Source organism: Hyperolius riggenbachi, chromosome 5, assembly GCF_040937935.1.
Source record: "Hyperolius riggenbachi isolate aHypRig1 chromosome 5, aHypRig1.pri, whole genome shotgun sequence".
Classification (NCBI taxonomy): Eukaryota; Metazoa; Chordata; class Amphibia; order Anura; family Hyperoliidae; genus Hyperolius; species Hyperolius riggenbachi.
Window position 1 is genome coordinate 288137852 of NC_090650.1, and position 18810 is coordinate 288156661.

Consider the following 18810-nt stretch of genomic DNA (forward strand, 5'->3'; position numbering starts at 1 on the left):
GTGATGTGTCTTATGCTTGTTAACTAACGTTGGGCAAATTACAAACACAATCATTATAGTTGTGTCAATAAATGCAACATAAAATTAGGTTGCTGTGTATTAAATGTGGGCTATTTATAAATATCTGTGCCTATTCGAAGGAACGTTATGCATTGCCTTCAGTTAATGATGGCACCTATATAATAGACTTTAAATGGTTTTTAATATTGAGAGTAACGAACGTTTATTACGTTCGTTTAATATCACCTAAATGCATGTAGCAACTTGTAGGTTTGTTCTCCACCTATACCAACAATATTAATAGTCTAAAGTGTTACATTTGTGGTTGTTACCTTTTGCACTTTTATTAGCTATTTTCTCTGATGTGTATGGCTAATGTTTCGACACAATAATTAGAAACTACCTGATATTTTATTGTTTTTATTTCCAGGTTACAATAATAAAGAAAATGTCAAATGATGATTTCTTAAATCCGGATTTCCTTAGAGAATTCATTGATAAATACAGATCTTACCCATGTTTATGGAAAATAAAAGCACCAGAATATAAATTTCAAAACATGAAGAACAGAGCCTACGAAAGCCTCAGACAGTTGTGCTGTAAAGTGCATCCACATGCAACCATAGATTATGTGAAAGGAAAAATAGCTAATTTACGTACTGTCTTTAAGAAAGAATATAATAAAGTGAAATCTTCCAAAAAATCTGGATGTGCAGCATCTGAAGTTTATAAGCCCAGGTTATGGTACTACAATCTATTAATGTTTACCATTGATCAGGAGGAGGCCAGACCAAGTATTACCAATTTAACTGAAGATGACACTCATGATGCAAGCACAAGCAGTGTAAACACAAACATGATGTTACCATTGGATGATGAATATGACACACAACATGAAGACATCAGTCACACACCTGAAAACGTAAGAAGATAATGTTTTTATTTATTACACTCAATCAAGATAATCCACAAAAATATGTGTAACTTAAATTGTGTTCAAAATCAAAAATAAACAAACATTAACGAACCATTCTATTTTGCCAAGGAACTGCACCTTCACCATTAAAGTAATGCATATATTGCTCCCTATTGTCTTTGGCAGAAAATGAAGCATTTCTTGGAGCAGATGGTTCAAGTTCTGTTAGAGGCGCTTGTTGTGTGCGCCATTCCCCAGGAATAATGGTTCCTAGCTGCAAGTCCTCATGATCCACACTGTTTGTAGGCATGTAATGTAGTCCATGTCTACGGCGTAGAAAATTATGCAACATGCAGCAAGCATAAACAACAAGGTCGATTTTGTCGATCCGTAGGTTAATTGCAGTATGTAATACTCGGAACCTGTTAGCCAAAATGCCAAAAGCATTTTCAACAATCCTGCGTGCCCTTGAGAGTCTATAATTATATTTTTTTTTTGACATATTTAAATCACGCTGTGGAAATGGCTTAATAACATGCTCCTGCAGAGCAAATGCTTCATCAGCAACAAACACAAAATTATAACCTTTCTTGGTCTGTCCATTATGCGGAAGATTAAGCCTCTTCTGCTTTAATTTATTTAAAAAAACCGTTTGCTCCAGAACGCCACCATCTGATACACGACCATTACTGCCTATGTCGACCATAATGAATTCATAATGGGCATTAACCAATGCCATTAACACTATGCTGTGGAAGCCCTTGTAATTAAAATAAAAAGATCCACTTCCTCTGGGTGGGGTGATTCTGATATGTTTCCCATCTAATGCTCCTCCACAATTGGGAAAATGCCACAGTTGTTCAAAATCCTCTGCGATGTCAAGCCATTCCTCCTGTGTTCTTGGAAACTGTAGTGTGTAAAGAAATAAATAACAAAATTATCTCAATAACATTTTTTTTTATTTTTTCAAGGAAACATCAGACACATCAGAAATGTTGACACATGAATCCACTTCATCTATGTGTGACATTTCCACAAACCAGCAAAGAAAAGAAAAGAGGGCCAAGAAAAAACAGGCCAATGACATAGAGAAAAATCTGGACGAAGCTGTGCATCAAGCCATGGGAATGTTAAAAGAGACAGAGGATGACATAGATGTATTTGCTATAGGAGTTGGAAAGAAAATGAAACTACTGGAACCAGAACAAAGGCATGCTGCAGAGGTGTATATGACTGATATCTTACACAAAGCAAAAATGCAACAATTAAATACTAATATGCCATCCTATTGTGTAACAAACATGATGCATTCACAACCCATAACAACACTGGCAGCACCACAACAACTCCCATACACTCAACTACACACACAAACACACCAACACACACAACTACACCCACAACAACACCCACAAGCACACCCACAAGCACAAACACTACCACTGATAAGTACACAACCACGCAGTCAATATCAATATTATGACCAACACTACGCATACAATGTTGACAATGACAGTACACAAGATAATAACCATTACACACAATTATAAAGTATATGTCACATAATGTAAAATGTAATGTAATCAAATATATGAAGTGTAATATATTTGTACAACATTATACGTTAAAAATACAATAAAGATTGTTTGCTTGCAGATGTAATTGACTATTTTCTATAAATAATCATCAGCAACAGATATTACTTTGGTGTCTAAACCTTGGGTGTTGGTGAAATTTTGTGCGGGTGTGTATATATGTTTTTAGCAACATCACACATTTAGGAACAACAGGTGTTGCATGGTTATAGTGTGGAACAAATAATCATGTATATTATAGCAAACATCCTGGTTATTCGACAGAATAATGGGGCAAAATCTGGGGGACATGAATGTCTTATATGTAAAGAAACATATACACACACCCGCACACATGTACTCCTGCACCCAAGCTTTACACACCAAAGTGACCACCTCCATCACTATCACCACACCTGTCACACAGTGATTGCTATTACTATAATTGTTATGCAAGGTCACAAAACCACACTACACCTTAATGTGGAGTTATATGCGTTGCTGTCACTGGCATGGATTCAAGCTATGTTTACTACACAGTAGGGGAATGCTAGATGACTGAGTATTTTGCACCTCCTACACTGCGCACTGAGGATGCATAATCTCTGGCCTCGCCCTGGACCTACATATACCCAGAAAAAACATTAGGCAGATCATGCATGTAGCATTATTACTTACTACACACATTTCTACATATTTACATCTTTTAACTACTTCAACATTCAACTGGTATTTGAACAAATGTAAAGGGTTATGTATGGAAGCCCAAAAAGAACATTACATAAAAATCAATAATATTGAAGAAAAATAAATATACATATTATGTATTATGTGGGTAGTAACCTTCTTATAATACACTGTGTAGCTATGCACTCATATTAGTTGTAGGGGTAAAACATTGCTCATTGATATTTATTATTGATACTAGGATGAGTTGTTATGTTTACATAGCGTCAGATGAGCCCGTTGAGATGTGAAAATTATAACAATTATTCACAGTGTATATATATATATATATATATATATATATATATATATATATATATATATATATATATATATATATATATATACACGAGTAAATACATTCTATATATTTGTTGTACAATATACATACCTTCATATATTCATTCTTTAGGCAACTGATAATTGCTTTGCAAGTGTCTGGTATTATATATCCAAGAGCTTGAGGTGAGATGCCAGTACTGAATTTTAAGTCTTGGAATGCTCTACCAGTGGCCAAGAAACGCAAAGTTGCTATTAATCTTTGCTCAGGGGTTATGGCCTTCCTCATCCATGTGTCTTGTTTAGCAATCATTGGTGTTAGTAGCCTCAACAGATATTGAAATGTGGCATCAGGCATACGTAAATAATTGCGAAAATCTTCTGGAGCAGAAACACGCAGTTCACGTAACAAGTTTTCATCTGATATGGTGTCACGCTGCTGGAGCCATGTCTTGCACCACATACGACGCTTGGAAGGGACTTCATCAGATTTACCTTTGAAGTGTCTTTTTCTCCACATATATATTATTAACAATGCACAGGCTACCTTCCTTTTGCGGCTCAACACCTTCCTCATCGTTATTACCAAGTTTGCACGAAAAATCTGGAATGAACGCAACACGAACGTGTTTATATGAAACGACTGGCAGACATAGTTTACACGCAACTTCCTCTTTTCTACCGAACGTTCTTCATACGTCACTTCCCAAAAAACACCCATTGACGTAATTTCCTGCTTAAATGAACGTTTGATTGATCGTTAAATATTGCACTTGTGTGTACAAAGATCGGTCGCTTAACTAATTGCGTTCGTTTACGTCACTTCCGCCTTCTTAATTATTTTCATCTTTTTGAGATCGTTTATGTGTGTATACACATCGGTCGGCCACGATCGCTCGTCATTGCCAAACGATCGTCGTCCGACTTGCTTTCAACCAACTTTTATCTCATGTGTGTATGTAGCTTCACCCGTTTTAAAATAAGCTTTTCATAGCCATTATTTCCATTTTATCAATAATTAATCATTAGTCCTGTAGCAGCTTATACTATACATACTGGGGTTGACATACCAATAACGTAAAAATGGAGTAAAATAGAATTTGCAAGACATATTGCATTATTGATCAAAACCCCATTTTATGACACTTTTAAAAAACACTTAGGTACAATGACACTTACCCTTTAAGCAGTTTAACTGTTCTCAAATATCCATAGATGCCCATGTTCATAAAAGGTTCACCATTTATAGCTACAGTTTGTATAACGGGTGGCCCCAGCATTAGTGTTGGGCGAACACCTGGATGTTCGGGTTCGCGAACGTTCGCCAAACATGGCCGCGATGTTCGGGTGTTCGCGCCGAACTCCGAACATAATGGAAGTCAATGGGGACCCGAACTTTCGTGCTTTGTAAAGCCTCCTTACATGCTACATACCCCAAATTTACACGGTATGTGCACCTTGGGAGTGGGTACAAGAGGAAAAAAAATTAGCAAAAAGAGCTTATAGTTTTTGAGAAAATCGATTTTAAAATTTCAAAGGGAAAACTGTCTTTTAAATGCCGGAAATGTCTGTTTTCTTTGCACAGGTAACATGCTTTTTGTCGGCATGCAGTCATAAATGTAATACAGATGAGAGGTTCCAGGAAAAGGGACCGGTAACGCTAACCCAGCAGCAGCACACGTGATGGAACAGGAGGAGGGCGGCGCAGGAGGAGAAGGCCACGCTTTGAGACACAACAACCCAGGCCTTGCATGAGGACAAGAAGCGTGCGGATAGCATGCATTTTGCCGCCATGCAGTCATAAATGTAATAAAGATAAGAGGTTCCATAAACAGGGACCGGCAACGCTAACCCAGCAGCAGCACAAATTTCAAAGGGAAAACTGTCTTTTAAATGCGGGAAATGTCTGTTTTCTTTGCACAGGTAACATGCTTTTTGTCGGCATGCAGTCATAAATGTAATACAGATGAGAGGTTCCAGGAAAAGGGACCGGTAACGCTAACCCAGCAGCAGCACACGTGATGGAACAGGAGGAGGGCGGCGCAGGAGGAGAAGGCCACGCTTTGAGACACAACAACCCAGGCCTTGCATGAGGACAAGAAGCGTGCGGATAGCATGCATTTTGCCGCCATGCAGTCATAAATGTAATAAAGATAAGAGGTTCCATAAACAGGGACCGGCAACGCTAACCCAGCAGCAGCACACGTGATGGAACAGGAGGAGGCGCAGGAGGGGAAGGCCACGCTTTGAGACACAACAACCCAGGCCTTGCATGAGGACAAGAAGCATGCGGATAGCATGCATTTTGCCGCCATGCAGTCATAAATGTAATAAAGATAAGAGGTTCCATAAACAGGGACCGGCAACGCTAACCCAGCAGCAGCACACGTGATGGAACAGGAGGAGGCGCAGGAGGAGAAGGCCACGCTTTGAGGCACAACAACCCAGGCCTTGCATAAGGACAAGAAGCGTGCGGATAGCATGCATTTTGCCGCCATGCAGTCATAAATGTAATAAAGATAAGAGGTTCCATAAACAGGGACCGGCAACGCTAACCCAGCAGCAGCACACGTGATGGAACAGGAGGAGGCGCAGGAGGAGAAGGCCACGCTTTGAGACACAACAACCCAGGACTTGCATGAGGACAAGAAGCGTGCGGATAGCATGCATTTTGCCGCCATGCAGTCATAAATGTAATAAAGATAAGAGGTTCCATAAACAGGGACCGGCAACGCTAACCCAGCAGCAGCACACGTGATGGAACAGGAGGAGGCGCAGGAGGAGAAGGCCACGCTTTGAGACACAACAACCCAGGACTTGCATGAGGACAAGAAGCGTGCGGATAGCATGCATTTTGCCGCCATGCAGTCATAAATGTAATAAATAGCCAGATGTGCTCCCAGTAGGAGGTTCCATAAACAGGGACCGGCAACGCTAACCCAGCAGCAGCACACGTGATGGAACAGGAGGAGGTGCAGGAGGAGAAGGCCACGCTTTGAGACACAACAACCCAGGCCTTGCATGAGGACAAGAAGCGTGCGGATAGCATGCATTTTGCCGCCATGCAGTCATAAATGTAATAAAGATAAGAGGTTCCATAAACAGGGACCGGCAACGCTAACCCAGCAGCAGCACACGTGATGGAACAGGAGGAGGCGCAGGAGGAGAAGGCCACGCTTTGAGACACAACAACCCAGGCCTTGCATGAGGACAAGAAGCGTGCGGATAGCATGCATTTTGCCGCCATGCAGTCATAAATGTAATAAAGATAAGAGGTTCCATAAACAGGGACCGACAACGCTAACCCAGCAGCAGCACACGTGCTGGAACAGGAGGAGGCGCAGGAGGAGAAGGCCACGCTTTCAGACACAACAACCCAGGCCTTGCATGAGGACAAGAAGCGTGCGGATAGCATGCATTTTGCCGCCATGCAGTCATAAATGTAATAAAGCTAAGAGGTTTCATAAACAGGGACCGGCAACGCTAACCCAGCAGCAGCACACATGATGGAACAGGAGGAGGCGCAGGAGGAGAAGGCCACGCTTTGAGACACAACAACCCAGGCCTTGCCTGAGGACAAGAAGCATGCGGATAGCCCAGCAGACACACAGAGTGGCAGTAAACACAATGCTATATAGTGTGGGTGAGCGGTGTACTACTGTCCCAGCAGAGACACAGAGTGGCAGTAAACACAATGCTATATAGTGTGGGTGAGCGGTGTACTACTGTTCCCAGCAGCGACACAAAGCAAAATGCTATACAGGGTGAGCGGTGTACTACTGTTCCCAGCAGACACACAGAGTGGCAGTAAACACAATTCTATATAGTGTGGCTGAGCGGCGTACTACTGTTCCCAGCAGACACACAGAGTGGCAGTAAACACAATGCTATATAGTGTGGGTGAGCGGTGTACTACTGTTCCCAGCAGCGACACAAAGCACAATGCTATACAGGGTGAGCGGTGTACTACTGTTCCCAGCAGACACACAGAGTGGCAGTAAACACAATGCTATATAGTGTGGGTGAGCGGTGTACTACTGTTCCCAGCAGCGACACAGAGCACAATGCTATACAGGGTGGGCGGTGTACTACTGTTCCCAGCAGTGACACAGAGTGGCAGTAAACACAATGCTATATAGTGTGGGTGAGCGGTGTACTACTATTCCCAGCAGCGACACAGAGCACAATGCTATACAGGGTGAGCGGTGTACTACTGTTCCCAGCAGACACACAGAGTGGCAGTAAACACAGTGCTATATAGTGTGGGTGAGCGGTGTACTACTATTCCCAGCAGCGACACAATGACCGGGGGACCCTGGCTGGCCTGGCTGGAGAGAGAACTACCCTGCCTGCCTACCCAAAGCTAAACCCACAGACAAATGACGGAGAAATGACGTGGATCGGGTATTTGTTTACCTGAACCACGTGACCCGTTCGGCCAATCAGAGCGCGTTCGGGTCCGAACCACGTGACCCATTCGGCCAATCACAGCGCTAGCCGAACGTTCGGGTAACGTTCGGCCATGCGCTCTTAGTTCGGCCATACGGCCGAACAGTTTGGCCGAACACCATCAGGTGTTCAGCCGAACTCGAACATCACCCGAACAGGGTGATGTTCTGCAGAACCCGAACAGTGGCGAACACTGTTCGCCCAACACTACCCAGCATCTGCTAATTTATCAGGTGCTTCCAGGGCCCTAATAACCTGTTATATGTATGCTTATATGGGCCCAAACTTCCCCATGCCCGATAAAATACAAAAAGTGGCAAATGTGCAGAGATTGCAGTGGGGAGAACGCATACAGTTAGGCATTGTTGGGGGTCAGTTAGGCTTAGGCATCAGTTGGTAGTTTGATTATTGGTTGGGGGGTCAGTTAGGGTTTGACATCAGTTGGGGGGTCGGTTAATGTTTCTCTATTGAGAATGGGATCAGGCTAGGAAATAATAAAACATCAGTAATAGTAGGATATCAGTAATTTTTCCAATATTCTACTAGCAACTATCTCCGGCGCCCATTTTTCTGGGTATTTTTTTTTTGCATATACGAGTATACCTAGCCTGCACAACTAGTACGTTTTCCAAAAGTCATGTTAATTTCCCAGCATTCTTTTAGTGGCACACTAAAAAATGCTTTCTGTGCCTTAACATATAGGGTTATATCCTCTTAATCCAGGTGGATGACCAGTGCCAGGGATATTGGGGCCACATGAAGTCGTGAAATGCATGCAAGGGATTCAGTAAGGTTTATAAGTGAAAAAAAAAAAACACTTTGGCCTATATGCAGTTATTTTTTTTCTCCTGAGTTTTCTCCTAAGCAATATTTTCACATAATGAAATGCCCTTTAAACCTTCAGCAAGCAAGAAAAACTCAAAATTATTTTGACAATACTTTTTCAACTATTTTTTGGGTACTTTTACAATTGAAAAATTCTGAAAAGTTATAGTTATTTAGAATTTATTTAGAATTATTTAGAATTAGAATTTTAGAGTACAGATTCTCTTTAAACCACCAGCAAGCAAAAAGATACTCAAAATAATACTTGTCTAACTACTTTTTGGTACTTTTTCTATTGCAACGTGCTGAAGAATTATTGTAAAGAGAAGATGGAAAATTCTCCTGGGAGGAAATGTTAATTGCATATGTGCCCCAATGTTGTAAACTGGGTGCAAAGAAGACCAGTCATTTTCCTTATTTCATTCAACAATAACAAAACCAACAGCTCAACTTTTCCTCCTGCTTTCTTTGTATCTCTCATTGCAAATCTGTCAGTCTCCTTATGAGCAAAAAAAAAAACAAAAAACATTGAATTACTTGTAGCTCTCACGTTAGACTTACACCATTTAATAGGTGCTGCTATATTTCTCATGCCATTGTTTTGATGTTAAAATTTTTGGCTAAAAAAGTAATTTATTTTAAAGTAAAGTATGGGGTGAAAAGCACCTAAATGTATGATCAGTAATAGCTTAAAGAAAACCTTAACTAGAGTTTATTAAGGGACAGGAGAAAGAGCTGCCCAAGTGTTAAAAGTATGATTAAAATCTATAAAAAGAATTAGAGGCACCCATAGCTAGGTGAAACACTTACAGCTAGCACTATATATTAGTCTAAAAAAGTGAGTACAACAATTTCCCACGAAACACTTTGCTTATATCCAGTGTTGCTGTTACCTACAGTATGCAGGTACACCACCTGTAATTTTTATGTTTTTTAACCACTTACCGATGACCCAACACATTAAAACATTCTGTTGGAGCCTCTTAATGGCTCCAGGACATTTGAATGCATTGGGGACATGGAGATTCATGACTGGGATAGGGAAACGATCATTCCTGTACCCAATTGCAAATCTGATCAGGGTCCATGTCAATTCATAACACAGAAAGTAGTATAACGCTAATCAAATGTAAAAAAAAAGAAAAAGAAAAAGTGAACACTTCTTGTTAAACAGGATAGTGTTTGCAGTGCCGTCCAGAGGCCAAAAAGTAAACACACACACACACACACACACACACACACACACACACACACACACACACACACACACACACACACACACACACACACACACACACACACACACACACACACACACACACACACACACACACACACACACACACACACACACACACACACACACACACACACACCTACACCTACACCTACACAACTTACATTTAAAATTAAACAATAATAGAATTAATCTCTTCCACTTCCAGAAGCCACCCCCCCCCCTACCCCAACTCTTGTAAAAAAAATTAAACCAATTTAAAAAAAATAGTTGCCTTAGGGACTCAGCTTTTTTAATATGCATTTTATGAGGGTATATTCCTGTTATTTTACTACATAAGGACTTGTAATTATGGACTAGACACAAAAAAACCTGAAAAATTACACCTATATTTTCAAGTAATATATTGTCACCATACATTGTGATAGGGACATCATTTAAATGACGTAATAACATGGACAAATGTGCAAATACAATACGTGGGTCATAATTATGGTAGCATGTTTTATTTTTAAAGAGAACCAGAGATGAAGAAATATCCTATTTATACATACCTGGGGCTTCCTCCAGCTCCATAAGCCTGGATCGCTCCCACGCCGCCATCCACCGCTGCCTCTGTCCGCCAGTACCGGGTCCCATCATTTCAGTCGATGCAAGCGCAGTGCGCTCCCTCTGCACTGCGCAGGCGCATGCATGCAAAGCCGGAGGGAGCCCCTGCGCATGCGTACAACTGGTCACGTCCGGTGGAAGTGACGGGACCCGGTACCGGTGATAGAGGCAGTGGAGGATGGCGGTGTGGGAGTGATCCAGGCTTATGGGGCTGGAGGAAGCCCCAGGTATGTATAACATCTTTTCTCATTTTTTACCCAGGCTTCGTCTCTGGTTCCCTTTAAACTATATTGGCTGAAAACTGAGACATTTTTTGGGGGGGTATTATTCCAATTAAAATGCATTTGGAATCAAATAATCCTCAGCAAAATGTACAACCCAATGAAAGCCTAATTGGTGCCCAAAAAAACAAGGTATAGATCATTTTGTTGTGATAAGTAGTAACAAAGTTATTGGCGAATAGAAGGGAGGAGCGCTGACAGGCGAAAATTGCTGTGGTTTGTTAGGGTAAAAACCCCTTGGAGTGAAATGGTTAATCATATTTTATCAGCCTCTTTCTCTTTCCCAATATTGTACTCAATACCCTCCCTAGTAGGATGATCATCAGTATCCTGCATGACAGTTGATGACTGTTTATTTTTGTCTTCAAGAGAGCGATTACACCCGCAGCAGTTTGGGAAACTCAAGTGGAGATTCATTTTCTTCACACGCCATATCGATGTTTGCTTAACCTCCTTGGCGGTATGAAAAATACCGCCAGGAGGGAGCGCAGCAGTTTTTTTAAAAAAAATTTTTTTTTTAATCATGTAGCGAGCCGAGGGCTCGCTACATGATAGCCGCTGCTGAGCGGCATCCCCCCGCCCGCTTCGATCGCCTTCGGCGATCTCCGATCAGGAAATCCCGTTCATAGAACGGGATTTCCTGGAGGGCTTCCCCCGTCGCCATGGCGACGGGGCGGGATGACGTCACCGACGTCACTGACGTCGGGACGTCATTGGGAGTCCCGGGCCACCCCTCGGCGCTGCCTGGCACTGATTGGCCAGGCAGCGCTGGGGTCTGGGGGGGGGGGGGGCCGCGCGCCGCAGCAAATAGCGGCGATCGGGCGGGGGCCGGCGGCGATCAGAGTGCTGGCGCAGCTAGCAAAGTGCTAGCTGCGTCCAGCAAAAAAAAAATTATGAAAATCGGCCCAGCAGGGCCTGAGCGGCACCCTCCGGCGGCTTACCCCGTGTCACACACGGGGTTACCGCCAGGGAGGTTAAAGAGGAACTTTAACCAAGGATCAAACTTCATCCCAAACAGTAGCTCATACCCCCTTTCCCATGATAAATCTTGCCTTTTCTTGAATAGATCATTGTGGGTTCTGTGTTGTTGATATTGTGGTGAAACCCCTCCCACAATATGATGTCATGACCATGGTCATGACAGTTTCCTTTTTGTGAACCTTGTTGCATTCTGAGAAATAACGGTTCTTATTAACTGCCAAGCAACCAGTTTCTGCCTCTATGCAAATGTATATCTATAATAAAAACAACTTTTGTACTTATCGCATTGGTAGTGGGTGTGGTTATAGATAATGGCAGTTGGTGCTGTCTGTTTTGTTCATGTGTGCCAGTAGTAAAGATGATGACATGCTGGCTCATTGTTGATCCATCAACATTAACAAATTACATGGTGATTATCAATCTTTTTTTTATCTCTTCTATTTTTTAACTTCTCACTTTGCAATGTATTGATCTATTTTCCCCTCACTACTTTTTGGGTAAAGTTCCTCTTTAAAAGATCACTACAGCAAAAAAAAGTTAAATCTGTTAACATTTGACAGGACAGGTTTTGGATTAGCCCATCTCCAAATGAGGGATTCTCGGGGTTTTTTTTGTTTTCAAAAGCATTACCTGAATGGCAATTGCTAAGTCTGTCAAAATAGTGTGCACATGAGTAGGGAGGCTGGCTGGTATCTTTCTATGTTGGCAGTTAGACCTGGCAACTGCCATTCAGGAAATGCTTTTGAAAACAAAGAAACCCCTGAGAATCCACTATGAGGAGATGGACTAGTCCAAAAACCTTTGGGTTCTGTCGGATTTTAAAAGCTTACCTTTGTCACGATGGGGTCCATTAGGGTGGAAACCAACATTTATGAAGACATGACATCTCATCATATTGCTCCACACTAGCAGTTATTACATACTACACTATCTGGGCTAATGCTGTCCATGTGTTTTTTGAAGGTGTTTGAACATCTTATCACTTAAGCTAAACTAGAGCTGTACAATGTGTTTTCTCTGTTTCATGGGGGTATTATTTTGCGTTCTGCAAATACTGAAAATTACTTGCACTCATTCTCGGATTCTGAACAGTCAATATCTGCTCTTAACCTTTTCAAAAGTAAAATGTTTGAAGTAGTTATTAACTTCTCAGAACTTGAATTAAACTAAATGTGCATGTGAACATTTCTGTGCGAGGGGAAATTACCCATAGCTATTGTTTGCAAAAGTGTTCCTGAGTTCAGGAACACTGTAAAGACTTTAAATAACAAGACATTTCTGATCTACTGACTAATCAGACATTGCTACTTTAATTACGCTTTCCTATAATATGTTTATGTTATTCTAACAGCATAGCAAACAGAAGTAACTCATGACACTTCAAGTGTGACCACAACAATCCAAAGTCTGGGAACGAAGCTGTGTTTATTGTTGAAATTACATATCTGCCGCACTTATGCTAGCTTACAGCTTGCCTATATTTAGAGAGGATCAAAAATGCTGGCACATAATACTTACGTTCCAAACTTTAAAAAATATTTGAGTTACTGTTTAAACTACTGTCATTCCCTTGACACATTGCTGGTATTTATAACCTTGTTTAAACTTACCACATGATCTGTCTGTCCACTCATTGCCACTTGATTTATAGAGTTGGGAAAATGTACAGCAAATGAATATCTTGCTATTATATGTTACTATGGTCATAGTATAAATATTTTTTAAGTACACTACCAAATATAAAATTGGCATAGTCATAAACTGCCAGTAAACATACTACTGTTATTTTAGATCTGGTAGACTTACTGAACAACACAGCTAGTATCGGATGGGTCTATAAGTGCTAATGAATAGGCAAGTTGAGCAATGAAATAAAAGTTATTAGGATCCCCAATAGTCATAGAACATGTATATTTAAATTAACATATTGACCTTTTGGAAAAGTTGAGTAAGGGGTAGATTGACTGAGGAAGGCATTTTAAAGGGACTCCGAGCTCTGATTAAAAATAAAATTTGAACTTACCCGGGGCTTTCTCCATCCCAGCCCTGGTCAGGACGTCCCACGCCGGCCTCCTGGCTCTTCTCCCGGCGGCTGTCCGCATAGCGCGGACAGGCCGGGCCCCCGGGCGACACTGGCGAGTGTCGGGGCTTCTCCTTCCTTATACGTCACGAATGACGTCACACGCTGGACGCCACGCGTCATAATGGCGGCCGGCGTGACAGCACGGCGCATGCGCGGTTTAATCGCGCATGCGCCGTGCTGTCACGCCGGCCGCCGTCATGACGCGCGGCGGCCGGCGTGTGACGTCATTCGTGACGTATAGGGAAGGAGAAGCCCCGACACTCGCCAGTGTCGCCCGGGGGCCCGGCCTGTCTGCGCTAAGCGGAAGCACAAGGGGGATGCAAAATTTTTACGTGCAGAAAGACTGAAGCCTCTTGTAAGAGCACTTTGGTTTTTCTGCTGGGGACATGGATCGGTGATCGGGAACCATGTTCCCGTTCACTAATCCCAGGGCTACCGGAGGACACCACGGGGGCACAGAGGCGCGTCCGCCGAAGCGCGGCACTGCAGCAGAGCAGTCGCCCGGACGTGAGCTTCAGCAGAAATGATTAAACTACCAGCAAGCAAGAAAATATTCAAAATAATTTTGATAGTACTTTTTCACCAACTTTGGGTTTTCAATTGTAAAATGAAAATTATCTCCTATGAGATAACTCAGGAGAGAAATGCAATTGCATATGGGCCAGGGGCCTTATTCAATTAACTTTTTCTCCTCAGTTTTCCACTAGAAGTTACTTTGTCATCTTCTTTAAAATTCATTTTCTGCACTATAGTCATGATTATAATCTGCTAATTTCGATTTAGCGAAATTCGCAAAGCCCCCATACAAGCTATTGTCACCAAAATTGCTATACATGTTAGGCAGAAGAGTGGGAACAAGTAAAAAAAAATAATTTTTTAAAAAGTTCTTGTAAGTCCATGTAGTTTTTGAGAAAATATTTTTTTTATTTTTTTTCTCAGTTTAAAAACCATTTTTTTGCATTTTTAAAATTGATGTTCTCAAAAACTACAAGGACTTTTTAAAAGATTATTTATTTGACTTGTTCCCACCAGTATAGGTAGCCCCCCTCTCCTTCACCCATATAGGAATCCAGACAGCCTCTTCTGGTATAGATAGCCAGAGCCCCCCCTTCAGTATAGTTAGCCAGAGGGCTCCCCTCAGTATAGGTATCCAGAGGGCCCCCCACACCAGTATAGGTAGCCAGAGAGCCCCCCACCACCCTCATATAGGTAGCCAGATAGCCACACCTCAAATAGATAACCTGAGAGCCTCCCCTCAATATAGGTAGCCCCGCCCCTCTGTATAAGTAGCCAGAGAGCTCCCCTCCCAGTATAGGTAGTTAGAGAATACTCTTACCTTCCCACAGTATTTGTTGCCAGAGAGGCCCACCATCATATAGGTAGTCAGAGAGCCTCCCGTCCTTCTGTACTGTTAGCCAGAAAGTCCCCTCTACTCTATTCAGGTAGCCAGAGAGCCTCTCCACTGTATAGACAGATAGGTAAACTTAAATAACCCCCGTGCTGAAATGATAACAGGGGGAGCGAGCTGGATAAAATTAGTCTTCGATATGTAGAGGATGTGTTGGGTGATGGAAGTCAGTGCTGCTCTGTGTGGTCCACTTGCAGTGGCAGAGAAATCTATAGCATACACTACCCGAGTAATATGGAGTACCAGGAAATAATAACTACACACTCAATTCCTACTCGGACAAGCCCTATGGGTACTAGAATGTCTGGTGGACATAAATTTAAGAACATAAATGTGTATTTGGTGGGTATACGTGGTTACGACAATTACCCAGTGGGAGCTTGTGCCGATAATGGGTAGCTTGGTTTACCAGCCCCAGGGGGTCTTTGCTAATCCCCCTCACTGCCCTCCAGTTACTTCCAGGGGTGAGGTGTAGCTAGCCCTGGGATGAATCAAGCAGACCCCACAAACACGGTTACAGAGGAGTGCAATTCACTGTGTGGCACAGAGTGTCAGTACAAGTACCTTTCACAGTGAGCTAGATCAAATCCTCCCAAACCATGTGGTAAACCAGAGGGACATACACGGTGCTGTAACTATATACAGTGCTGTGCTATCACCTAGTCATATTTCACCAAATGGCTTCTTTAGTAAGTGCTATACATATTTACAGTATACATAATATACATATATACATAGTCCCACCACCCTAGTGCAGCATGTCCCCCATAATCATAGCCGCTGTCAGAGATAGGGGAAGCCGCATCTGGCGTGGGTTTAAATGGAGACAGAGATTACCTTACTCCGCCCCCGGGATGTAGTGGGTGGACGCTCATTAGTATTGCTCGTGCTGGTTCTTCCTAATGAGATTCACACAGGTGTGTGTAGGAAGTGCGGGGTGCAGTATAGGTCTGTTCCCTGTATAGTCCAATCAGGAACGCACTGCTGTGTGGAGAGGGGGGGGGGCTTGGTCATGCCGTCTATGCTATCTTTTCCCATAGCACCCATGACGTATACACTAAGACTACGGCTGCACCAATAGAACACCAGTGCCCAGTGTCTGTATAGGGTAGTCATGGCGATGGTGCCGTCCTTCATCCATATTTAAATTCACTACAAAAACCCCTGTAGCCCTATATAGTCTATTAAGGAGGCTAGTTGAGAGTCCCACATACAGCGCAACCTGTTAGGAAAACCAGCGATCGTATCTATCAATCAAAGACTGACATGCCTAAGTCTATTGAGCAGGGGGATTATATGTCTGCAGTACGGAGTGACAATGCATACTAACACCCATAAGGCAGATGAATCATTAGATGGATATAAATTAAAAGGCTAGTGCTAAAACACAATACAGTTTATAACATCCTTTTAACACCTATAAAGGTTGCATGCTTTCCGCATGCAGCCTAAAATCTGAGATTAGCAAAGACCCCCTGGGGCTGGTAAACCAAGCTACCCATTATCGCACAGGCTCCCACTGGGTAATTGTCATAACCTCGTATACCCACCAAGTACAGATTTATGTTCTTAAAATGTATGTCTACCAGACATTCTAGTACCCATAGGGCTTGTCTGAGTAGGACTTGGGTGTGTAGCAGAGAAATCTATAAAGGACATGGGGTAGGGGAAGAACACAAAAAGAGTGCACTAAAAACTAGTCTCTTGAAACTAGTTGAATTTGTTACATTAATTAAAGAATCAATTACTTCCAGCACAGGTCTCCTGTGCTTTCTTTCAGCCACTTCAGTGCTAATGTTCACCACCCAGCCACCGCTGTGGTGCATCTGAACAGAGCAGTGTGTGGATTGCTAACTTTTCAGGAAGGAGACTCTCCCTGTTCAGAGATTGAGTCTCATACAGCCCACAGGTGCCTGCAGCTCTGGTGTTACAGCCAGTGCTGGGACACCAATGGCTACAAACCAGACAGCTGCTCCTGATATCCTGCTTACAGCCACAGGATCCCTTTGGACTAAGAGCCTGCTTCTGACCAGGTCCCTGGTCTGAGAGGGACAAAAGCCTGCAAGCTGATAATACCCATAAGGGAATATCAGCCACCATATCAGGTGATATCTGTCTACAACCGGCTGGTCTCTCTTTTATCATCAGTCTTCTGAGTGCGCTCTTTTTGTGTTTTTTTCCCCTACCCCATGTCCTTTATAGATTTCCCCACTGTATAGGTAGCCAGAGAGTCCCCTCTTTTGGCATGGATGGCCAAGAGAGCCCCCTCCTCTGCTTCAACATAGGTAGGGGAGAGGCCTACCCCCTTCCCCAAGCAGATGTAACTTACCTCTTCAGAATTCATGCGCTGCCTGATTTCTTCCTCCTTTTGGCCATCACATTGGTAACACTGTCTACCTGTGATGACATAAGCGTAATGGCATCACAAGAGGCACTGTGACCAATGTGATGAACAGAAGGAGGAAGAAGACAGGCAGTACATGGATACTGGAGAGGTGAGTTACTGCTCCCTGCACATTTTGCATGTGCTCATGTTCCACCCTGCCACTGCACCATCCCACTGCTGCGCCAAGGTGGTGACCTGCCCACACCAAACATAAAAATGGAACTGCCTATACCTCCTGCCGCCAAACAATTAAAATATAAGTTTTCTGAATCCAAAGCTTACATTTCTAGGAGAATCTCATGTTTATGACTTTGCTAAAACAGAGCTGATGACAGCAATCGCCTTAACCGGTCGGGTTAAGAGCGGACACAATCATTTGGAGATCTGACTGAGACTGGAAGTAGTACCACGAGTGTGGGAAGCGCTATATACCAGTGGGTTCTAAGGGGTTTAAGACTCACAGATGTGAGTGTATTTACATTATTTTTATTGGAGTCTATTAAAGGAATACTTACACGGATTCTACCATTAAAAGGAGTCCTTCCTTCTTTTCTTTTCTATATATGTATTTCATCATTGGAGTTTTACAAGATTATTATTAAGGGGAGATTCCAAGTACGGTAGAATATCCATATATTATATTGGGAAAGACTGCCAGCGTGTTGCATTAATGTATGTGATCTGAGGTAGCTGCATTGGGACAGTATCCATCTGTATGCTGCAGGGATGTAGTGTACCCCACAGGCTCACAGGCTTATATTAGATTGTTCAGATGGAGACCTGCCCCACTCAAACCTAAAAATGGGACTGCATATAACTACTGCTCCCAAACAATCAACATATAACATATATGTTTGCTGAATCCAAAGCTTACATTTCTTGCAGAATCTCATGTTCATGACTTTGCTAAAACAGAGCTGTCTCCAAACCCACAAAGAATGGACAGCTATCTTTCTCCATATTTTCACTAAAAACCAGTTCTCAGAACTTCATATTATTTGTTCAGGAAAAAAAAAAATTCTGCCTACAACTACAAACCTTCTAACATAATCTGTA

At 42.5% G+C, this 18810-nt stretch overlaps 2 protein-coding genes across 2 annotated transcripts in view; both read right to left on the bottom strand.

The window, feature by feature from the left end:
* GALR1 (galanin receptor 1) overlaps positions 1 to 18810 on the bottom strand; it is a 354796-nt gene that overhangs the window by 57417 nt on the left and 278569 nt on the right. The gene's annotated exons all lie outside the window — the stretch shown is intronic.
* LOC137518272 (putative nuclease HARBI1) lies at positions 1020 to 3853 on the bottom strand. Its single transcript, XM_068235911.1, has 2 exons — positions 3608 to 3853; positions 1020 to 1823 (listed from the first exon to the last, which is right to left on the bottom strand). Exons 1-2 carry the CDS (start codon positions 3851 to 3853, stop codon positions 1020 to 1022), a joined length of 1050 nt encoding a protein of 349 aa, XP_068092012.1.